This window comes from Nematolebias whitei, chromosome 2 (genome assembly GCF_014905685.2).
Source record: "Nematolebias whitei isolate Nwh7 chromosome 2, NemWhi1, whole genome shotgun sequence".
NCBI lineage: Eukaryota > Metazoa > Chordata > Actinopteri > Cyprinodontiformes > Rivulidae > Nematolebias > Nematolebias whitei.
This window is the reverse complement of record NC_056499.1, coordinates 55,445,676-55,470,758: the sequence shown is the minus strand read 5'-3', so window position 1 is coordinate 55,470,758 and position 25,083 is coordinate 55,445,676. Positions and strand designations below refer to the sequence as shown.

The 25,083-nt window shown below is 44.3% G+C and overlaps 1 protein-coding gene across 1 annotated transcript in view; it reads right to left on the bottom strand.

Annotated features, from left to right (window-relative positions):
• vps13c (vacuolar protein sorting 13 homolog C) overlaps positions 1–25,083 on the bottom strand; it is a 289,282-nt gene that overhangs the window by 125,374 nt on the left and 138,825 nt on the right. Inside the window, exons 35-42 of the mRNA XM_037694953.1 lie at positions 18,908–19,049; positions 18,714–18,822; positions 8,565–8,644; positions 8,399–8,458; positions 8,060–8,213; positions 7,858–7,977; positions 7,668–7,771; positions 7,119–7,286 (exon numbers count right to left, since the gene is read on the bottom strand). Coding sequence (XP_037550881.1) covers positions 7,119–7,286; positions 7,668–7,771; positions 7,858–7,977; positions 8,060–8,213; positions 8,399–8,458; positions 8,565–8,644; positions 18,714–18,822; positions 18,908–19,049 — 937 coding nt within the window. The remainder of the gene's footprint in view (positions 1–7,118; positions 7,287–7,667; positions 7,772–7,857; positions 7,978–8,059; positions 8,214–8,398; positions 8,459–8,564; positions 8,645–18,713; positions 18,823–18,907; positions 19,050–25,083) is intronic.

Here is a 25,083-nt window from a genome sequence, read left to right as displayed (position 1 = left end):
GGGACCCTTTTTTACGTCCCGCGCCTTTCCCGCCAGTTCGGATGATCCGGCGGGAAGTTTTTTTTCTAGGCTCCAATCAGGCTCGCCGTCCTGATCCCATCTGGCCTCGGTTTCCCAACAGGACATCCTACGGGGACGAGGCCACAGCCGGCTTTCCTGGTAGATTGTGGGGCAGGTCTCTATAGTCCGCGCCCATCTCCAGAGCAGGGGTTTCACCGAGCAGAAATTCCCTCAGCGCCCCCTGGAGCCAAGCCTGACGGAGGCTTCATCGGAGCAAGATGTCCAGGTGGACCAGCGTCCCGCGCCTCCAGTTAGCGGAACCCAGACGATGATACTGCTCTCCAACTGAGCTCACCAGCATGTGTTCCAGACAGCCGCAGCGAACAACATGTTACGTTGTTGGAGTACACGTTCAGAGGCGGGAAGAGACATATGCTCCATCTGCAGGGCAGCTGACGTCATCCCCAACCGGTGCACCTCTTTGCTGTCTGCCGGCCCGCATCACAGCCGGAGGACGGAGTTTTCAGCGTTTCCCTAAGACCGCCAACAGATGGCGCTCTAGGACAACAAATGGCAGAGCAAATGACGGTTTTGGCGGAGGATGTGTGTGGAGGTGACACGAGTTTGGAGTAAACATCATTTAAGCTGAAAGTGTCTATTTTTAGCCAGTCTGTCAGCTCGGATGACTTGACAGCGGCTCCCTCTCACATCCTCCACATGAAATGAGCCGGTGGCAAGACGTTCCATGGCCGTCTTGCTGAGCTTCACCGCAGCCCCGCCCGTCAGAGACCGGCCCTTTTCATCCCGGCAACAGAGTATCCAACGTTTTCCCAGAGATCCCCAACAGATGGCGTCCTGGGCCAACAAATCCCAGAGCTCATGGGGGAAAAGATTCAAAATGATGGTCTGCGGAGGGTGTGTGTAAAGATGACACAATGCTGAATAAAACTTCATTCAATGATCAAGTGTCTGTGTTTAGCCAGTCTGTAAGCTTGCATGAACTCACAGCGGCTGCGCACATATCCTCCACAAAAACGAGCCGGTGTCCTTAAATAAAGGGTTTGCAAACTCACCGCTGCTCCAGACATGACGAGACGCTCACAGAACACAACAGTGGTAAGCAAAACAACTCGTAGTCAACCCGAGCTGCCCGATCTTCACCCAAGTGGTGTCAAACGCGCACTCGCGCGACGCAAACAGCCTTCACCCAAACGGCGTTGCATTGATGATGGTGCACACACAGCTCCCCGGCGCTCACCGGCTCACAACGGCATAAATGTGGGACCACAGGTCAGGTCGGTGGAGGACCTTGCTCTCAGCAAGAGCGACACGCGCCGCACCGAAGCAAACGCGTGCCGCCGTGGCGAGGGCAGTCATCACTCACCACTCCTCAGCGCTCGGCCGCTCACGTCAGCATTAACGTGAGACAGCTGAGCGAACCCAGTGACCAATCTCGCCCCAGCGAGAGCAGCGCGCGTCCCACCAAAGGAGACGCGAGCTCCCGCGGGGCTCGCAGCCTTCACTCAAACAGCACGGCGTAGACGAAGTCACGTTCACCGCTTCTCAGCGCCCGTCAGATTAAATGGGGGACCGCAAAGTGAGCCCAGCGCAGGACCCCGCTCGCGGCAGGAGCGACACGCGTTTTTCACCACAGTAGCGTCAAATGCGGGGGGCCAGCGGCGTCATCAGCTGTCACACGCTTCTCCTCAACACAAGGTGGACAAGGTCCAAACGCAGCACACAGGCGCGTTCAGAGCCTTTTCAAGAAGCCTCGCCTTGGGTCTCACGGAACACATTCCCGCGACACGTGACGACGGTCGAGGCGGTAGACTGAATAACATCCATATAAAACATGACTCATCACAAACGCACGTCCACTCCACGAACGTTACGCAGAGTGACTAAAAACATGCTCGCCAGACAGATGGATGGCCAGGTTGTTAAGCTAGGGTTACACGTTGCAATTTGCAACCCGACCCCTTCTGTTCAGAGGAATTTTAGAGACGGTCCTGTCATCACCAGACCAGGTCTCATCCCTAAATGCAGAAGTCCAAGAACTTCTGGTAAAAGAAGTAATCTCCAGAGTTCCCAACGGAGAGGAAAACACAGGGTTTTTACTCACGTTACTTCCTGTTTCCCAAACGGACCGGAAGGATGAGACCCATTTTGGATCTGTCAGTTTTCAACAAGGCGATCATGGACAGACCGTTTCACATGTTGACAACCAGACAACTGTTGGACAACATCCAGAGAAACGATTGGTTTGTTTTCCGTCGACCTGAAAGATGCTTATTTTCACATACCTATCATCCCAAAACACAGAAAATTCCTGTGTTTCTCCTTTCAAGGGACGAAGTATCAGTACAACAGGCTGCCGTTTGGTTATTCCCTCGCGGCTCGTACGTTCTCAAAGTGTGTGGAGACGGCCCTGCAACCGTTACACAGAGCAAGGATGCGAGTTTTGTTTTACCTGGACGACCTGCTGCTGCTGTCACGCTTTAGACAGGAAGCAGCGGGACAGGTCCAGGAGCTGACATCACACCTGTTAAATCTGGGCTTCGCCATAAATTGGAAGAAAAGTTAGATTTTCCCGGCCCAGACAATTGTTTATCTGGGAGTGGAGCTAAACTCAACCACCATGAGGGCTTATCACAAACGAGAATTGACACTCTGGAAGACCAGCTCCGCCACGTAAGATCTGGCAGAGTGATAACAGCTGTTTCCGTGGAAACACCCTGGTTCTGTTGGAGGGAGTCCCCGTCAATAGACCCACGTCACACGTGTCAGTCTTCACAGACATGGCACTGTCAGGCTGTGGGGGGGGACATGCCTATCTCAAGCAGTAGGGGCACTGTGGCCCCATCACACATCAGCCCACATAAATGTTTTGGAGTGTCGCACGGTGCTGAACGTGATTCAACATTTTGCGCCTGTGCTACAGAATCAACACGTTTTGATTCACACAGACAACAAGGTGACTGCTGCGTACATAAACCGGCAGGGTGTGTGCGCCCAGCCCAGATGTTACACATTGCGCGAAAACTACTGTGTTGGGCACACCAAAATCTGCTCTCCATCAGAGCAGTTTACATACCCGGTGTTCTGAACTAAGGGGCAGATGTGATGTCCAGGGGCGGTCCACGTCACGGGGACTGGACTCTCCATCCAGATCTGATGGCTCAGACATGGCAGAAATTTGGCAAAGCAGCTGTGGACCTATTTGCGACACGAGAAAACGCTTAGTGTCAATTATGGTCTTCTCTGAGCCCGCGAGACGAACCACTGCTGGGGGTGGATGAGTTTGCCCACAGCCCATGGCCCAAAACGCTTCTGTACGCGTTTCCTCCACCTACTCTGATTTTACGGTTCCAGAACCGAGTTCAGGAGGAGGGATTGACAGCTCTCCTGGTGGCACCCGAGCGCATGAACACACCATGGTTCCCAGTCCTGCAATGCCTGCTGTCGGGGCGCCCGTGGAAACTGCCGTGGAGGGAGGACGCTCTCCTCCAGGCAGGAGGAGCGATCAGGAGTTACCCAGAAATAGGCCAGCACCTGTGGGTCTGGCTGCTGAGTGGATCCGCTTAGAGAGGATGGGTCTCCCACAGGATGTTGTGCGCACAATTCAGGTTTCACGTGCTGCATCTACCACAGCACTGTACACATCAAAGCAGACAGCTTTTCAGCACTGGTGTACAGAGAAGGGTGTAGAGGCCACCTCATGTCCACTAGGTGGCATGCTGTCCTTTCTACAACAGCTGATGGACAGGAACTTGGCGTTCAGCACGATTAAAATGTACGCTGCAGCCATCTCTTCCTGCCACGAAGGGTTAGGAGACAGAACAGCTTTTAATCATCCGCTGATGAAGCGTTTTTTAAAAGGTGTATAGAGATGCAGGCCTGTTTCACACCCACTTGTTCCACAGTGGGATTTAACGCTGCTCCTGCAGGCCCTGATCAAAGCTCCATTTGAGCCTCTGGATCTGCTGGCTTTAACATCCGCTAAGAGAGTGAGTGATTTATCTGCCCTCTCTGTCGCGCTGTCATGTCTCAGAATTCAGGCTGACGGCAGCTCAGCTGATCCAAGACCAAACCCAGCTTTTATGCCTAAAAACATCACAAGCTCTTTTAAATCAAAAGCAATATCGTTGGAGGGGTTCCCCCCCATTTGATTAATAATCAGCTCTACTGTTATTATTAATCTGTTCATACTGTTCAGCCGTAAACCGGTTGGCTCATGGCTCTTTTCAGCATTTTTTTCCCTCCCCGTTGAAAGTTTTCCGGGGCGTTCATGCATTCAGAACGCATAGTTACACACCATGCGTTTGTGCATGGTACACATAATTACGCAATGCGAAATTACGCACATGGGGAGCTGAGTGACAAGACGTTTTTTGGGCAAGCTTCTGCTTCATACGGTGTTCGAATGGACCCAGTGAGGCGAGGACAACATCCGCTTCACCCTTAATCCATCAGCGACAGCCTTAAAGGGCGAAACCTATATGAAATAGAACGTTGGTTACGTACTGTAACCACAGATTCTATGAATATAGGCGTAGCCCTTTAAGCGTCGGGCCTCACTGGCTCCTAAATGGCTGAAGAAAAAGCTATTTGGGAGCCGATTACCCGCTCTTAACGTAATTTATACGAACTGGGTGGGGCCCACACAGCAGGTGGGCGTGGACTAAATTTTTCAGTGCAATGCTTCGCATATCGGGATAAAACCCATCAGCGACAGCCTTAAAGGGCTACGCCTATATTCATATAATCTGGGGTTACAGTACATAACCAACGTTTTCCTGTCTTCTTTGCCTTAATGTTGGTTGATAAGAAATAAATGCCTTAGGTAACGTTGTGAGCTTCACTACCTCCACATTACAGCTACAGTATCTTTGTTTGTTTGTCTGTCCGAGGTTAGCTCACCCTGGGTTACATTTCCTCGTGGGCAGAGCGATCTTACCGCTCACATAAAATATTTGATAATGTTCTTATAGAAACTATTCCTTAATGTTGTTCATACTGTGTTAATGCTACATGTTTGTCTCTTGACCCTACAACTGGGAAAGATTACTATAGACCTAGCCCATTACTGGAGTTTTAATTAAGTATTTTAAGCTACTAATAAACATGATGGATGATGATCATATAGCTTTATGCTAGGCCATTGGTAAGAAGAAGTGATTATTATTATTATTATCGTTTCATATAAGCTAGTGATTTTTTCCCCTAAAACTTAACTTAGGCTACACTGTGTTTCTTAGGCAGTGACTAGGATGTGTGAGAGAAGTGGAGCGTGCTCTATTCACATAAGGAGAGCTGTTGGTCAGGATACTTCTTGTTGTGCTATTAACTCTAAAATAGTTATTGAATCAAATGTTACTTGTGTAGGTAAAACCAGATGTTAAACAACCCATTAAAATACACCACAATGTAGGAAATGGCATCTACTTTATTCAAAATTTTCTGGGGGAAGACCCCCAAATCCCTTTTACCAGCGTGTCCCCCCGACATTACAAACATGCTTCTGACACTAATTGCCAACGTGTTGTTAACCATGTTCCACAGCAGGACCCTCACCCAGACCAAAGCAGGACTCTCATATTTTACATATTACACATCTCAAGAACAACAAGATTATTGTCTTTTTCATTTGAAGTGGGCCAGATCACTTATATTAAAAGTAAACTTATGGAAATTGCTGCTGTAATTTGATTATTTTAATAAAAACTTGCTACGATCCCAGGTTTTGAACAGGTGTGATAATGGTGTGTGACCACAGCGTGCTCATCTGAAGTTGCTCGCAGTGGTCCTCAGTGTGCCCAGGGAGCTTGTGTGTTTGCCCAGACACATGAAAAATTAGACGGAACATTGAGAACGACTACATATTTTTTAAAGTCGACTCCAACATGATAAAAGTCGAGTCGAAGTTGACTAGTCGATGTGACATCATAGGAACTCACAACACTATTCACAAAAAAAGCAATTTATTATTTACAACAAATAAATAAATAAATAAGAACAAAAAATCAGGAGCGTATATTTATGCTCCTACCATTTATCATACTGCAAATAAGTCACAGGAAAACCAAAACTATTATTAAGCTGCTAAAGTTAGATTTATTTAATTTAATTCACTAAATAAAATAAACCATTGCAGCAGTGGTGTGCCCCCGATTTTATTTTTATGTTATTTAGTGGATTAAATAAAATAAAAACTATCCACCACTGCGCATGGTGCGCGGTGGTGGATTCTCCACCAGCAGTGGTGCGTGGTGTTGGATTCCACCACTGGCGGTGGTGCACCCCCCTGTTTTTATTTTTATTTTATTTAGTGTATTAAATAAAATAAAAATGAAAACAGCGGGGTGGGTGGTGGTGGAATCCACCACGAGCGGTTGAAGCGGAAGAGTCATCTTTAGTGAAATACTTCCACATTGTTTATGAATTTCTACCCGTTTGGGAAGACTTGGCCTGCTCCTCACCTTCCATCTGCTTGTAAGAATCCGTTTTGTAGCCAGCGGCTCGGCGCTGATCACGTGACACAATCACTGACTGTGACTAGTCAACATGAAATTTAAAAATTTGCAAGATGTCCTAGAATTGCCTAGTCTATTCAACCCCTAGATATATATATCTGCCCCATCCAATATGGCGGACGCTCTGATGTACCGCTGCAATGGGCCAGCCCCCTCAATGAGGTGTCTACGTACTGTATGTCTATGGTTGTAGCCATTATTGATTGCTAAGATTGGTTGGCTGTGGTGGCCATCTTGAATTGGGTTGGCTCTAAAAGTTTATTAGTTGTACACATATGTTAAATTATTATTTCCTGAAAGATTAATTAAAATTCATCCAGTGGTGGAATGGATATTTTACTAACAGGCAGACCAAGTTGACTCTGATAGTGAATGTTTTTGGGCAAATTGTTATCGCTCAGAATGAGTTGGGAACCAGTCTCGGATACTAAAGATATAAATTTTGGGTCAATATCTGTAAAAATATTATCATTTGCTTTTCACCTTTAGCCGGTGGGCAAATTAAAGAAAAAAGAAGCAACAATAATCCAGAACCCACACCTGTAGGAAACCAGTTCTGATAAGCCCAGTTAAGATGTGACTCACCAGCAGAGACATGATGAATTTGTGCAGGTAAACCACCTGGATGCAGCCCACGTTCAGCTTTACCGTGCTGTCACTTTTGGAAGTGTCAGTGTAGTCTGCGCCCTCCGTGGCATTTGGAGTCAGACTCACGCTGAAACTAAACACCTCCTCTCCTACAATAGATATGGCCTGAAGAAAGAGATGCCGTTAGTTTGGACCAGAATCAAATGAGCTCATGCAAAACCATAAGAGTCCAGGATGGATCCACATGTTCTGACAGGTTCCAAGGTTCTGTGAATGGTTCTAGTACCAGTCTAACATAGCCTACATCCTACAATCCTACATCTTGTCTTTTGCACAAACCGTTTGTGGTGGAATCTGTTGTATGTTTTGTTCACCTGGGGTAGTATTTGATTACTTTTAGAACTAGGTAACAGCTAGATCAATGTTTATTGTGTCTTGATATGTAAAACCCTGGAATTGAAAGAAGATGGAGTTCCTGTTTCCCAGGGCTCTACATGGACAAGAACCACAATAATCAGCATGAAGTCAACAAGAAAACTGACTGACCTTCTTGTGGATGCTTTTTGGATCAGCATTCAAGACAATGAAGTCCTGTAAGCGGGCTGATATGTGAGTCTGAGGTCCTTGCATAACCAAAGACCCATTTATACCTAAGGTAAAGGCCAGAGAGTTCTAATCAGGCCTGATACAAGTTAATCACAGAAGACATACTGTATGCTCAGATCTTGTTCCATACCTTGAACTTTGATATCAGCCATGTTGCAGGTCTGATCACACACAAGGACATTGAAGGCCCCTAGAGTCATGGACACTTTCAGGTCCACGATGTCTGAGTCCATAGGGGAAACTAAGGCAGCTGACAGGAAGCAGCGCACATGTTAAGCATGATTACACAGATAGCTGCAGCTTGTGTTTCTGTCTGAGTGGGTAATACTAACTGGATTTGGCAGACACTGTCCTCTCCTCTGCCTTTGGTAGAAGGTTTTTCTCTGAAGATAGCATGCTGCTGGATGACAGTATTGTGGACAGGAAGTTTAGGGCTGACAGAAGAGCCTCAGTGTGAAGCATGACATCCAGGGAAGTGAATGTTACCTGCAGAGACACAGATCCTGATGTGAAAAACTCGTCACCAGTTAAGAAGGCCAAAAAAAGAGGTTTCAGACATGTGTAGGAAAGTTTACAACTCCTGTGGAAGGACGGACGGAAACCATTCAACGGCAGATGCTCATACAAACAACAAACACTTCTGCAGGATGACTTGATGAACATGAACTCACGTTGATCATCTGCTCTGTGTTGCTATAGACAGAGGAGAAGTCTGGCCCACAGCGGTCAGCCTGATGGGTCACAGACAGGAAATTCAGTAAGTCTGCTGTAAGTCATGTGTATTGACAAATATCATTTCAGATCATGTGAATGGGTAATTTGATTACATGTTCTCACCTTGTGGTACTCCACTTTGAGCAGTTCGGCTTCTGACTCCACTGAGGAGCTGACGAGACACAGAGGCTCACCAGTAGAGTCTGAACAGGAAGCAGAACAAAATAATCACTTCACCCATCTGGCTATAGAAGAAGCCATAAAGACACTGCAGAAATCAAACTTAATACACCCAACTGGACTTTTATGTTAACACAAATAGCTATTTAGTCAATCATACAGTAGCAACTGAGCCTTTAGGCATATGTACTGTACATGGTGAAGACACCACCGGGCATCAAAATGGGGTCAAAAGTGGACTTAAGTGACTTTGAACATGATATGGTTGTAGGCACCAGAAGGGCTGGTATGAGGATTTCAAAACTTGCTGATCTACTGGGATCATTTCTAAGGTTTCAAGTAAATGGACCAAAAAATAGAAAATATTCAGAGAGGGATTTGTGTGGACGAAAAAAGTCTTGTTAATTTAAATAACCATTTGTTCCAACCAAGGTCTGCAGAATATTATCTGGGAACACACAACACGTCTGGCCTTGAAGCTCACCTGGTAACACTCCTGTCAGCTAAGAATAGGAAACTGACACTACAGTTCACACAGACTCACAACACTGTAAAATACAAGAGTGGAAAAACGCCAGGTCTGATGAGTCCAGATTCACCGGACTCCTTTTTTCTCCAGAACCACCAGATCTCAGTTAAATCCTTTAGAACAGGGGTGTCCAAACATTTCCATTTGAGAGCCAAAACTGTCAAGATGAAAGCATTCACAAGTCACAAAATTAAATTTAAGATGAAAAAAAGTGTACAAATATTTTGTAATTTAAAAAAAAAAAAAAATAAATAATGTGAACAATGTTTTGAAAAAGGACTAAATGTTCTAGAATTGCGCCGCTCAAGGTGGCTGCATGTTGGAGTAGCTCTGTTACTTTCATTCTGAGATTTTGCTTTTGAATGAACTGAATAAAACTAATGGAAATCACAAAATCACTCCTCCCTGGGCTGCCACCTTACCGTGGTGGAGGGGTTTGAGTGTTCCAATGATCCTAGAAGCTATGCTGTCAGGGGCTTCATGCCCCTAGTAGGGTCACCCAAGGCAGACAGGTCCTAGGTGAGGGGCCAGACAAAGTGCAAGCCCAAATACCCCTATGAAGATTAAAATGAATGGAACCAATGTTCCCCCACCCGGACGTGGGTCACCGGGGCCCCAATCTGGAGATGGGCCTGGAGGTGGGGCACGCTGGCGAGCGCCTGGTGGCCGGGCTTTTACCCATGGAGTCCGGCCAGGCACAGCCCGAAGAGGAGACGTGAGTCCCCCTTCCCCACCTGTGAGAGGGGCCAAAGGGGTCAGGTGCAATGTGGGATGAGTGGTGGCCGAGGACGGGAACCTTGGCGGTGTGATCCTCAGCTACAGAAGCTGGATATTGGGACGTGGAATGTCACCTCTCTGATGGGGAAGGAGCCTGAGCTGGTGTGTGAAGTTGAGAGGTTCTAGCCAGAAATAGTCGGACTCGCCTCGACGCATGGCTCTGACTCTGGAACCAGTTTACTTGAGAGGGATTGGACACTCTTCCACTCTGGAGTTGCCCCTGGTGAGAGGTGCCAAGCAGGAGTGGGCATACTTGTTGCCCCCCATCTTGGTGCCTGTACGTTAGGGTTCACCCCGGTGAACGAGAGGGTAGCCTCCCTCCGCCTACATGTTGGGGGACGGTTCTGACTGTTGTTTGTGCTTATGGGCCAAACGGCACTTCAGATGACCCACCCTTTTTGGAGTCCTTGGAAGGGGTACTGGAGAGTGCGCATCATGGGGATTCCCTTGTTCTGCTGGGGGACTTAAATGTTCATGTGGGCAATGACAGTGCGACCTGGAGGGGTGTGGGTGAGAGGAACGGCCCCCTGATCTGAACCCGAGTGGTGTTCTATTATTGGACTTCTGTGCTCGTCATGGATTGTCTATAACGAACACCATGTTCAAGCATAAGGGTGTCTATATGTGCTCTTGGAACCAGGACACCCTAGGCCACAGTTCGATGATCAACTTTGTTGTTGTCTCTAAAAAAGTTAAGTCTGGTCATCTGGACATTCAAAAAAAAAAAAAAAAGAAAACAAACAAACAAACAAAAAGTAGACACATTCCGTCTTTCATCCAAAAGACTCCTACAGTCTGAGGTGCTGTATTCAGCTCCGTCTAATAAATAGCACCTTCTCAGAGTGGATCAACCAGTTTGTTGCCGACAGCCAAAACCAGCTGCTCACGTGATCAAGGAGGACCATCAGCCTAACAATGGATTGTTAGCACCCTGATAGCTGTTTTCTATTCACAGGAGCTGAGTGATACTAGCAATAACAGCATTGTAAGAGGGGGACAGTTGAACACGGAGGCCTCCACCCCTGTTTAATGATGGACGGTTTCTTTTCACAAAGATGGCCTCCTTTACTCCTCTCTCAATCTATCGTTCCTCTCTATTGTAGTGAGATAGGGCTAGGTTAGCTTCAGTTAGCTTCAGTTAGCTTAAGAGCTCCACTACAATCAATATTTAATAACGGGTTCTCACTTTTTCGAGCTACTTGACAGATATGTGACAGAGGTACTGTTTGGGAGATGGTCTAATCAGTGACATGAGATGTTAATTTTCTTTGACCCATCAAAATGAAAGTGGTCATTTATTAACAGAATCAAAATTTAACATCAAAACATTGTACACTTGATTATACTGATCGGCTCTGATTAATAAAACTTGGCATGTTTTACTTAATAAAAACAACAGACATTTCTGAAGATATCTGGATTAATTACTGGCAAGATAGAAGAGTTTTAAAGATGGGAAATGGAGGAGTTTATATGGAGAGAAAATGGATGGATGAGGATGTATGTCTGAAGACCAGAACAACACGCTCCTTTCAAGCGCAGTTCGCCCGCGGTACACTGGTAGTGAAGCTCGTGACGACTCTTTACCTTGGCAGAGGATGGGTCCGCTGCGGTCAAGAGGTCCCTGGCACGCTACCTTTCAGCGTCTCCTCAGGGCGGCTGCGACTCGGCAGAAGTCGCAAGATAATTCGTTCCACAGAACAAACTTCCTCAGAAGTTATAGGGCACTCGCTGGGTGGAGCCACAGCGAGGCGTCGTGGCTCCGACAGGAACTCCAGCCGAACTCCATCAGAACCAGCTTCAGAACTTTCTCCTGAACTTCTCCCAACTAGAACGTTCAGAACTAGCACTTTCCCTCCGAACTCCTGGAACTAGGAAGAGTCGACTTTTAAAGAGTTCTGCTTCCGGTCACTTTTGGGAAGTCCTGATTGGTTGAAAGAACCAACAGGGGTGTGGTTTTAGTGACGTCAGAGGGTCATTACAAGTCAGAAAAACAGCGGAGATGTTTAGGAACAGACAGATAAATGTTTTGGAGAAATGACAGACTTACAGGTGCCAGTTTTCTTGTTTCTGTCTGAGAGGTTTAAAAACTTGACAGTTCGTTCCAATAAACTTGTTTGCGACTGTCTCCGACTTTTGACTGACATCACACCTTTCTCATTTCAGACAGAAGATCAAAAATGCATAATTACTTTGTAACAGACATTTAACTTGATTTCTAATTTGAATGAGGATTAAAAAATCATTAATACTGTTTCACAGTTGATTTAAAATGAGTGGTTCATTTCAACATTTAAAATGGTATGAACTAAATACACTTTTATTATCAAGATATTGTAAAATAGTAATGATAATATGAAAAAGAGTGTTCTTTCAATTGATTAGTTCAGGATACAATTAGAAAGTCTATGGATAAGCTAATTTGTATTTCTGGATTCAAATCAATGAAATAACAGTTCCTGTCCCATGAAGGTCTTCAGAGGTAGGTCTTGACCGGAGGCTTAGTTCACTACACTATCCAGGATGTGAACATCTTCATCCCTGAAAGAGTGACTGCTGGCCTGGAGATGAGTGTAGACCGCAGAGTCCTGGCCTGATGATGTTGCTCTTCTGTGCTGGGCCATTCTTTGTGTAAAGCTGGTTTTGGCTGTCAGCAGCAAACTGGTTGATCTACTATGAGAAGGTGCTATTTATAAGACTGAGCTGAACACAGCACCTCAGACAGAAGAAGTCTTTCGGATGAAATATGAAACTTTTCTACTTTTTTTTGTTGTTGTTTGTTTTGCTTTTTGAATGTCCAGAGGACCAGACTTAACTTTTTTTAGATTTTTCTACCTGGATTATTGAGCATGCATCAGGATATTTGTTGCTGTCTCATCTGATCTGCGGCAGCCTGTCTTGGACACTCGGGTGAAGAGAGGGGCAGAGCTGTCCACTGACCACTACCTGGTGGTGAGTTGGCTCCGATGGTGGGGGAGGATGCCGGTCAGACCTGGCAGGCCCAAACGTATTGTGGGGGTCTGCTGGGAACGTCTGGCAGAGTCTCCCATGAGACGGAGCCTTAACTCCCACCTCTGGAAGAGCTTCAAACACGTTCCGGGGGAGGTGGGGGACATGGAGTCTGAGTGGGCCATGTTCCGCACCTCTATTGTTGAGGAGGCTTATTGGAGCTATGGCCGTAAGGTTGTCGTGCCTGTTGTGGCGGTAACCCTTGAACCCGGTGGTGGACACTAGCGGTGAGGGATGCTGTCAGGCTGAAGGAGTCCTATCGGGGCTTTTTGGCCTGTGGGACCCTGGAAGCAACAAAGTCCATGCTCAATAATCCAGGTATACAATCCAATACTTTTCAGTCAGGTCATCTGTCCAGATGACTGAAAAATGTTGGACCCCGGAAGCAGTTGATAGGTATCGGCAGTCCAAGCGGCATGCGGCTCGGGTGGTCGGTAAGGCAAACAAAACTGTCATCCTGGGGGGACTTTTTCAGTTCCCGTTTTTTTTACAATGGGCAGTGATTTTAAATTAGATTCCCAGATTGGAGCGGTGGTCAAGACCAGTTTTTATCACCTCAGACAGCTGGCTAAGGTAAAGCCCATCATCACAAAATGGCAGTTGCAGCTGGAAACAGTAATCCACAACTTCGTCAAGTCTCGGCTGGATTACTGTAACACTCTTTACCTCGGAGACAGCCAGTCCTCCCTCAGACGTCTCCAATTAGTCCAGAATGTTAATGCTCAGCTTCTAACTGGAGTTCAAAAGAGGGAGCACATCACCCCCACTCTTGCTTCAACTCCAGTGGTTACCTTTTCATTTTAGAGTTCAATTTAAGATTCTTTTATTTGTTTTTAAAAGTTTAACTGGTCTTGCGCCATCCAACCTCTCTGAGCTGCTTCACCCATACTCTCCTGCTCGGTGCCTCAGATCAGCTGCTCCTGTAGGTGCCGAGGTCCAAACGGAGGCTCAGAGGGGACAGAGCTTTTTCTGTTGCTGCTCCAAGACTGTGGAACAATCTCCCTCTTCCCATCAGACGAGCCCTTTCACTGTTCATTTTAAAAACTCTTTTAAAAACAAATTTTTACTCCCTGGCTTTTAATACAGACTGAATTTGCTCTGCACTGTTTTTATTGATCTTAAAGTTTTAACAACTGTTTAATGTGTATAAACGTTCTTGATTTTATATGTACAACACTTTGTTGCAGCAGTGGTTGTTTTAAAGGGGTTTATAAATAAAGTATTATTATTATTATTACAAACTCGGGCGTGGGAGGAATTCGGAGAGGCCATGGAGAATGACTTTCATAAGGCTTCGAGGTGATTCTGGTCCACCATTCAGTGTCTCATGGGGGGAAAGCGGTACAATACCAACACTCTTTATAGTGGAGGTGGTGTGTTGCTGACCTCAACTCGGGATGTCGTGGGTCGGTGGGCAGAGTACTTCGAAGAACTCCTCAATCCCACTGGCCCGTCTTCCGCTGAGAAAGCGGAGCCTGAGGATTTTGGGTCGGGCTCTCTAATCTCTGGTGGTCACGAGGTGGTTTAAAAAGCTCCTTGGTGGCAGGGCACCAGGGATAGATGAGATTCGCCCAGAGTTCCTTAAGGCTCTGGATTTTGTAGGATTATGTTGGCTTACATGATTCTGCAATACTGCGTGGACATTGGGGGTAGTTCCCCTGGACTGACAGACCAGTGTGATGGTCCCCCTATTCAAAAAGGGGGACCGTAGAGTGTGTTCCAACTACAGGGGGATCACACTCTTAAGCCTCCCTGGTAAGGTCTATTCAGGGGTTCTGGAGAGGAGGATCCGTCGGATAGTCAAACCTCAGATTCAGGAGGAGCAGTGCGGTTTTCATCCTGGTCGTGGAATATCAGACCGGCTCTACACTCTCAGTGGTGCGTGGGAGTTTGCCCAACCAGTCTACATGTGGTTTGTGGACTTGGAAAAGGCGTTCGACCGCGTCCCTCGGGGAACCCTATGGGAGGTACTCCGGGAGTATGGGGTACCAGGCCCTCATTTAACACTTGCTCTTCTCAAGGGCGGAGGTCTCCTCCTCACCATCTCCGCTTTGCTTTTGCTCTGTCCTGTCTGTGAAACTGCTTTAGAACCTCTCTTCTACAAATTTTCTGAATCACAACTATGGACTTGGATTTGGTCAGTTGGTCCCTCAACACAATAGATAACCTTTCTTTGCAGAGAAGACAGGCTTTAGGCGAGCCGATTTGCCCTGTTGGCGCACACGCAGCTGGATATCTCATCGACTTTGAAGACTTGATGACATGTATATCTCTGCTGTCATCTGTGGATTTTAAGGACACATTTATAATTGGATTTATAAAAACTGGTTCCTGCTTTTAGGTTCAGCTGGTTCCTGGTCTATCAACAAACAAGGAAGTTGTCTGCAGCAAATCAGAAGCTGGTCAAACTGCCTGCCTTATGTGATGGCTTGGTTCGTGCCTCAAGCACCCAGACTCTTGGCAGAATGGATCAGATCTTGGGGATTATTCTCAGGCATGTTCCAATGGTATAGTCATTTAATATGGACGTTTCGGAAGCAAGTGGACCGACACAGACTCAAGGTAGATGTCATTAAAGTTCTGCCTGTCCCCAAAACAATCGTGTTTATCTGAATTCGGCTCCCTGACTGGCCTTGACAGGCCATCTTATCTCAACTCGACTGGAAAGTTTTGTAAACCTGATGCTCAGCCCCTCCCTCCCCTCCTACTGAGGAATTTCCATGGACTTTTCAGAGAAGCCCAGTTGATTAAACATTCGGTCATCATTTCAAGACTCTGGATTCGTCTCTGGTCGTCCTCGGCACCCCCCGAGTGTGCTCGGATCTCTCCAGAGGGAACTATTTGAACTGAGTGATTTTATCTGAACTCTGCAGTGTCTCTGTGTGTTTCCTCTGGCTGCTCACCGCTCTTGCATCCACCCTCCACCCTGCGTAATGTCGGCGTCATTATGTGCTCATGTACAAGATTTTTTTTTTATTATCACATTGTTGACCTTCAAACAGAGGTTAAAAGCGTGTTAGGAAATTTTTTTTGTCTCCAAACCCTGTGTGTCATTTTTCACCACTTTTATTTTGTGTCCAAACAGGTCTCACTTGTAAATGAGTCTTTGAGGCTCAATGTGACTTATCTGTTTAAATAAAGGCTGAATGAATGAAAAAAAAAAGGACTGTTGGGTCCCTGTATGACCAGTGTCAAAGCTTGGTCCACATTGCCAGCAGTAAGTCGGGTTCGTTCCCGGTGAGAGTTGGACTCAGCCAAGGTTGCCCTTTGTCATCGATTCTGTTCATAATTTTTATGGACAGAATTTCTAGGCGCAGCCAAGGTGTTGAGGGGATCCGTTTTGGTGACCTTAGAATCGCGGCTCTGCTTTTTGCAGATGATGTGGTCTTATTGGATTCATCAGGTTGTGATCTACAACTTTCACTGGAATGGTTCGCAACAGACTGTGATGCGGCCGGGATGAGGATCAGTTCCTCTAAATCCAAGGCCATGGTCTTGAGCTGGAAAAGGGTAGAGTGCCCTCTCTGGATCGGGGAGGAAGTCCTGCCCTCATGTATGGTCATGAGCATTGGGTTGTGACCGAAAGAACCAGATCTCTGATACAAGCGGCCGAAATGAGTTTTCCCCACAGGGTGTCTGGGCTCTCCCTTAGAGATAGGGTGAGAAGCTCAGTCATCCAGGAGGGACTCAGAGTAGAGCCGCTACTTCTCCACATCGAGAGGAGCCAGTTGAGGTGGCTCGGGCATCTGGTTAGGATGCCTTCTGGGTGCCTTCCTGGTGAGGTGTTTCGGACACGTCTCTCCGGGAGGAGACCCAGGACACACTGGAGGGACTATGTTTCTCGGCTGGCCTGGGAACGTCTTGGGATTCCCTCGGAGGAGCTGGCCCAAGTGGCTGGGTAGAGGGAAGTCTGGGCCTCCCTACTTAAGCTGCTACACCCCAGATAAGCGGAAGAAAATGGATGAATGGATGGATGAAATCATGTAAATGCAAGAGTGTCTGTTGTGTTAGCAAAATATCTCAGAAAGTAATTACTGGATGCACCCCTACAGTGGATTAGTGTTTAACGTCAAATTGATTCAAGATGCCCTCCATACAAAACTGTCTTTAGCAAACACAACTCAGTCAGTTTGACAGAAATTGAGGTCATATTTGGTGTGGTAGTAACTACAATCATCCCAAACAAACTATCTGAGCTTAGGTGCTTTATAAAACTCAGGAGTGCCACATTGTTTTGGTGTGTTTCTACAACACATGAGAACATGAAAGCTCATACTGGACCACGAGCGCCAGTCTGATACTTGAGACCAAATTAGGTTCCCAGGGGAAAAGAATGAAGTCAGCTTCTAATTAACAGCAGAAAAGCCAAACTGCAGATTCTGCTACAAATCAAGAGCTAACTTCAGCATCATCTTCACAAAAATAGAAAAATACAAAACAAATTTCAGCTAGATATGATAAAAATTATTATATGATTAAAGTATTTACTTTTATTATTATTATATTATTGGTTAGGCAGCACAGTGGCATAACTGGTAGAGCTGCTGCCTCTCAGGGAGAAGGTTGCCCCGTTCAAATTCTGGTCCGGGGGCCTTTCTTTGTGGAGTTTGCATGTTCTCTCTGTGCTGCGTGGGGTTTCTCTGGGTACTCTGGTTTCCTCCCACAGACCAAAAACATGCATGTTAGACTGATTGATAACTCTAAATTGTCCCCAGGTGTGAGTGAGAGAGTGAATGGTTGTTTGTCTCGCTTGTCTCTATGTGTCCCTGTGATGGACTGGAGACCTGTCCAGGGTGTCCCCTGCCTCTCACACAGTGACTGCTGGATATGGAAACTAGTGACCCCGCGATCCGAAAAGGAAGAGGTGGGTAAAGATGATGGATGGATATTATTGGTGAAAAAAGTTTCATGCACTGCTCCACAAATAGCAGCAGCAGAGACCTGCACCTTCAGTTAAAGTGCCTTAAAAAAAGTTCTCATATTTTTAGTATTTTATTGCAATGGTGACAAAATTGCTATTAGCAATTGTTTAATTATTTTGTTTGTTTTTACTTCTATAAATCATTTTAAATCCACTTTTTGTTGCTTGAGGACCCACAGTAGGGTCCAAACTCAAATTTGGGAACCATTACAGAATATTAATGTATAGTTTAACCATGCAGTTTCAATACTCTGTATCTGACACAACATTAAGAAGTCTGAGGAAACATTCACCATTGCCTAGGATGTATTTTATCTGATTTAAACAACTTATTTACATGCATTTGAGAAACTTTTCGAGAATAAAGTAGAATTAATCTTTTTACGTAACATTAGTCTTAAGCTATATAAAGTAACAAGGTAATTAAAATGAGTTAATTCCTTGAGATTAGGAGCATTTTCCTGACTGGTTAAGTACAGAGTACAGAGTTGAAACTGAAGAAAAAGTAGCCAAAATCCAAATAAAAACCCTTAAAGACAGCTTGAACTGTTGATCAACACCACGTTAAAAGGTTGTAGGAAAGTCTGCTTGGAGATAAAATATAAAGACATCAGGACTGGATCAGGAGTTTTGCACAAGATTAAACATCCACATCTGTCTGTGGAGTGATTCAGGAAGGACGACAGTGATCAATGATGTGACGGTTCAGAGGACGGATGGGTTCGAGCCTTACACACAGCAGCTAACAGTCAAATTAGGTTTTACTGTTCATTTAATGAACTTGTATATTTTGCAACGTGTTAAAAAAGATACAAGTATTTAAAGTAGTTGTGACATGTCTAGAGTTTGAACTCACCCTGCGCCACCTGTCTTTGGACGTCCTTCTCGTGCTCTTTATCTCTTTCTCCAATGTTCTCCACCAGAATCTTCATCAGAACACAGAGGTCCTCTTCACCCAGACCTATCTACAGAACCAGTGACACACACCGTCACGTCCTGCACAGCAGAATGAACTCTGACATTCAACAGCAGCATACATGAGACACATACTCTGAGGGACCGAAGAAGTCCCCGGACCTGGACCCCGGGGAGCTCAGAGAACCAGGAACCGGCCAGGTTTCTGATGACCAGCAGCTCCAAGTTGATTGGCTGAAGAATCTCAATGTCTTGAAGAGAGGAGTTCAGAGTTTTTCTAAAAAAACACAACATTTACTGGGGTAAGTTTTGAATCAACTGAATTTGATTAGTGTTCAAAAACAAACAAAAAAATAAACAAAGTTCCATCCACTGGTGAAGATTCTCAGTCATCCAGGACATCATCCAGGACATGATAAACAAAAAAAAGTTCAAGACCCAAACGACTGGACTTTATTTGCAAAAGAAGATGTTTCGCTTCTCATCCGAGGAGCTTTCTCATTTCAAAGAACAGAGAGTGTGGGGTTCAGGTTATAAAACTGAGCTAAGGTAGATACATATGTAGATTGCCCAGTCAATCCTCACAATAACCCTAATGAACCCTTATTGTGAGGATTGATAGGGCAATCTGTATGTATCTAGCATAGCTCAGCTTTATCAAGTTCAAGTTTCTTTATTGTCATTCTCATCTCATGTGGTACACGAGGTGGAAAAAACTATGGTCTCAGGGTCCCAGTTACACCCCAAAACAGCAAAAATATAAAGTATTAAAATAAACAGCATATAAGGATCTAAGACATACAGGTCCTTCTCAAAAAAATAGCATATTGTGATAAAGGTCATTATTTTCCATAATGTAATGATACAAATGAAACTTTCATATATTTCAGATTCATTGCACACCAACTGAAATATTTCAGGTCTTTAATTGTTTTAATACTGATGATTATGGCATACAGCTCATGAAAACCCAAAATGCCTGTCCCAAAAAATTAGCATATTTCATCCCACCAATGAAAGACAAGTGTTTTTAATACAAAAAACGCCAACCTTCAAATAATCATGTTCACTTATGCACTCAATACTTGGTCAGGAATCCTTTTGCATGAATGACTGCTTCAATGCGGCGTGGCATGGAGGCAATCAGCCTGTGGCACTGCTGAGGTGTTATGGAGGCCCAGGATGCTTCGATAGCGGCCTTAAGCTCATCCAGAGTGTTGGGTCTTGCATCTCTCAACTTTCTCTTCACAATATCCCACAGGTTCTCTATGGGATTCAGGTCAGGAGAGTTGGCAGGCCGATTGAGCACAGTAATACCATGGTCAGTAAACCATTTACCAGTGGTTTTGGCACTGTGAGCAGGTGCCAGGTCGTGCTGAAAAATGAAATCTTCATCTCCATAAAGCTTTTCAGCAGATGGAAGCATGAAGTGCTCCAAAATCTCCTGATAGCTAGCTGCATTGACCCTGCCCTTGATAAAACACAGTGGACCAACACCAGCAGCTGACATGGCACCCCAGACCATCACTGACTGTGGGTGCTTCACACTGGACTTCTGGCATTTTGGCATTTCCTTCTCCCCAGTCTTCCTCCAGACTCTGGCACCTTGATTTCCGAACGACATGCAAAATTTGCTTTCATCCGAAAAAAGTACTTTGGACCACTGAGCAACAGTCCAGTGCTGCTTCTCTGTAGCCCAGGTCAGGCGCTTCTGCCGCTGTTTCTGGTTCAAAAGTGGCTTGACCTGGGGAATGCAGCACCTGTAGCCCATTTCCTGCACACGCCTGTGCACGGTGGCTCTGGATGTTTCTACTCCAGACTCAGTCCACTGCTTCCGCAGGTCCCCCAAGGTCTGGAATCGGCCCTTCTCCACAATTCTCCTCAGGGTCCAGTCACCTCTTCTCGTTGTGCAGCGTTTTCTGCCACACTTTTCTCTTCCCACAGACTTCCCACTGAGGTGCCTTGATACAGCACTCTGGGAACAGCCTATTTGTTCAGCAATTTCTTTCTGTGTCTTACCCTCTTGCTTGAGGGTGTCAATGATGGCCTTCTGGACAGCAGTCAGGACGGCAGTCTTACCCATGATTGTGGTTTTGAGTAATAAACAAGGCTGGGAGTTTTTAAAAGCCTCAGGAATCTTTTGCAGATGTTTAGAGTTACGTCGTTGATTCAGATGGTTAGGTTAATAGCTTGTTTAGAGAACCTTTTCATGATATGCTAATTTTTTGGGACAGGCATTTTGGGTTTTCATGAGCTGTATGCCATAATCATCAGTATTAAAACAATTAAAGACCTGAAATATTTCAGTTGGTGTGCAATGAATCTGAAATATACGAAAGTTTCATTTTTATTATTACATTATGGAAAATAATGACCTTTATCACAATATGCTAATTTTTTTTAGAAGGACCTGTACACTAAACGAACACTAAACGGTACGCTAAAACAGTGTTTTTCAAAGTGGGTGCCGCGGACCCCTGGGGGGCCGTCAGGGGGGCCTCAGGAATCTTGAGACAAGAAGATAAAATAATAATTTAAAAAATGCACACTAGGGCAATCTGCATCTGTCATTTCCAGATAAACACACTTGAGAAGGAGGTTAGATTTCTTTTGTTTTGTTCTTCTGGTCAACAGTTTGTTGAAAAGTTGTTTTTATTAGTGGGAATATGTTTCAAACATGTTAGTTAATAACATTTGTATGCTCAACAGCTGGAATAATTAATTGAATATAGTGAATAAAAGTTAAAACATTCTAAAAGTTGATGTTTCTTTACATATTTTGTTGCGTTGTTTGTAGATTTGCGAGGGAGGCATCGGCCAGAATCTAATGCTGTTTGGGAGGCCATGACATGGAAAAGTTTGGGGACCCCTGCGCTAAAAGATCTAAGATATACTTTATTCATTATTATACTTGATTTATAACTCGAACCCCACACTCTCTGTTCTTTGAATTGAGAAAGCTTTTCAGATGAGAAGCAAAACGTCCAGTTACAAATAAAGTCCAGTTGTTTTTGTCTTGAACTTATTTGAAAAATCCATCCAGTTAAAAACATTTGAAGAACACAAAAAAAATAAAATTACCTTCTCTGCTCAGGGAACTCAGAGTTCAAAACCAGTCACTCTTTTAAAACAACTCAACAGAATTAATAAATTAATAAATGGGGTTTAAATCAGCTAAATTCACGTTAAACAAAAATAAAGACCTAGTGAGCGGATGTCCGAACTGTTTAGATCAGATGTTATAAGGAGCCCATTTTAATCATATCCTGACAGTTTCAAACACCTAATTGAAACATGACTGATTTTAAACAAACAAAAAATACAATACATCATTAGAACATTTCTGAAGAAACGCAGAAGGTACCAATGCAGCAACTGCCTGAACATCCATCACAACATTCATCTGCTTTCTTCTCTAAAGCCAAAAAGTATTTTGTGACTTATGTTGTAATATTCTAAGCTATAACAGAGCCAGAGTCTTACTTTGACACATATAGTTGAAACACTTGCGGCTGTGTCTGAGTGGTTAGAGCAGTCGTCCTCCAATGCGAGAGTTGGGGTTCGAATCCACCAGCAGTCACATGCCAAAGTGTCCCTGGGCAAGACACTGAACCCCTCATAGCCTCTGATGTGTGTCCCATCAGTGTATGAATGTGATAAAGCTCTGATTAGTCTCTGTAGAATGATTTGTTCAATTAGCTTTGTAGAGATCTAGTAGAGTGCTGTATGAATGAGTAAACGAGGACACAGATTGTTGTGTAAAGCGCTTTGAGTATCTTGAAATAAGATAGAAAGGTGCTATATAAGTACAGTCCTTTTACCATTTACAAAGTGCTTTCAGGTTGAGTTCAATTCCGTTTATTTATATAGCTCCAATTCACAACAGAACTCGTCTCAGTGCGCTGAACAGAAACATTCATATACATAAAAAGCCATTAAGTAAAAGTTCTCTATCTAAGGAAGCATCAGACTCATTGAATCTTCACTTAGTCAGTCTCCCATTCTGAGCAAGCACAAAGGAGACAGTGGAAAGGAAAAACTCCCTTTTAACAGGAAGAAACCTCCAGCAAAAACAGGCTCAGGATGAGCGACCATCTGCTTTGACCGATTGGGTTTGAGAGGACAGGAAGGAGAAACAAACACAGAATGGTCCAGATGTACCGGCACTTTTATGGGAGGAAAGACAAAAACATGATAAGATAGAAACAATTACAAATACAAACAGGTAGATTAAAGCAAGTAAAAACAGCAGCAGAGTGAGGAAATGTGGTCAGTTTGTCCCCCAGCAGTCTATGCTAATAGCAGAAGAGCTAAGGGATAGCTCAGGAAACCCAAGCCAACCCTAACTATAGGATTTATCAAAAAGGAAAGTCTTAAGCCCAGTCTTTAAACTGGACAATGTGTCAGCCTCACGTCCAGAAACTGGAAGTTGGTTCCACAAGAGAGGAGTCTGATAACTGAAAGTGCTGCATCCCATTCTGCTTTTGGAAACTCTAGAAACCACAAGTAAACCTGCAGTCTGAAAGTGAAATGCTCTGTTAGGAAAATATGAAACAATAAGATATGTAATATTAGATGGAGCTAAGTTGTTGAGAGCTTTGTAGGTTAGAAGTAGGATTTTGAATTGTCAAGAGAATTTTTGGTCAAAGTTTATGTGTTTTTATTACTATGGCTGATAATCTTATCTCTGGCCATGAACTTCATGCTTAGCTGAAAGAGCTGTGTGAGAAGACCATAGCATGCAGCTGCAGCCAAGGACACCTCCTGAGCTCTGTGAACTCGGCTGAACTAAATGGTAAATGGACTGTACTTATATAGCGCCTTTCTATCTGATCAAGATACTCAAAGCTCTTTACAACAATCTGTGTCCTCATTTACCCATTCATACAGCACTCTACTAGATCTCTACAAAGCTAACTGAACAAATCATTCTAGAGACTAATCAGAGCTTTATCACATTCATACACCGATGGGACACACATCAGAGGCAATGAGGGGTTCAGTGTCTTGCCCAGGGACACTTCGGCATGTGACTGCTGGTGGATTCGAACCCCCAACTTTTGCATTGGAGGACGACTGCTCTAACCACTCAGCCACAGCCGCCCAACTCAACTGAACTGAACTGACAAGGATATAAATGTAAGGGGATGGGCAGTTTGAGGCAGATTCTTGTGACTAGTCTTCATGTGTGTACAATTCAAGTATAATTATATACCCAGTCCTGAAAATCTGGCCTTGCCAAAAAACAAACAAACAAACAAACAAACAAAAAAACAGTTAAAATATTTTCCTGCCATCAAGTGTGGTTCTTTTTGGGTAAACAACGTAAGCTTTTCTCAGCAAGTTTTCTCCAACATTAATTATTTTCTGAATTTGACAGGGAGCCGATGAGAGAAGCTAAAACTGGAGAGATATGATCTCTTCTATCAACCCTCACTAAAACTCTGGCAGCAGCATTTTGGATCAACTACAGACTTTTTAAAGACGTTTTTGACATCCAGATAGTAAACAATTGAAATATTCCAGCCTAGATGCTGGCTTCCTTACATAGAGAACTTTACTAACTGGATTTTCTATGTATATTAATGCTCCTGTAAAGTGCCCTGAGACAACTTTGTTGTGATTTGGCGCTATATAAATAAACTGAATTGAATTGAAAATAAATGCATGGACCACCTAATGGTTCTTACTTAATGGAAGCATATATAAAGTAAAGAGTACTAATCCAAGCACTGAACCCTGAGGAACTCCATCATTAACTTTGAAGAAGATTCATTATCTTATTATCTTATATTCATTAAGATTCATTCATGAAGAAGTTTCATTATTTATATTTACAAACTGGAATCTAGCAGATAAATATGATTTAAACCATTTTAGAGCTGTTCCTGTAATTCCAATATCATATTCAAGCCTCTGTAGTAAAATATTATGATCAACTGTATCAAACACAAGTCCATTGTCTGAGGCCATGAGAATATCATTAGTGGCTTTTACTAGTGCAGATTCAGTGCTGTGGTGAGCTCTATGATATTGGGATTACAGAAACAGCTCTAAAATGGTTTAAATCATATCTATCTGATAGATTCCAGTTTGTAAATATAAATGATTCTTCTTCATACATCAAAGTTAGTCATGGAGTTCCTCAGGGCTCAGTGCTTGGAGCAATACTCTTTACTTTATATATGCTTCCATTAGTCAAAGTTATTAAACAGCATGGGATACATTTTCATTGTTATGCTGATGACACAATTATATTTGTCCATGAAACCCAATGAATCCAATCAGTTACTTAAGTTACAAGCATGTCT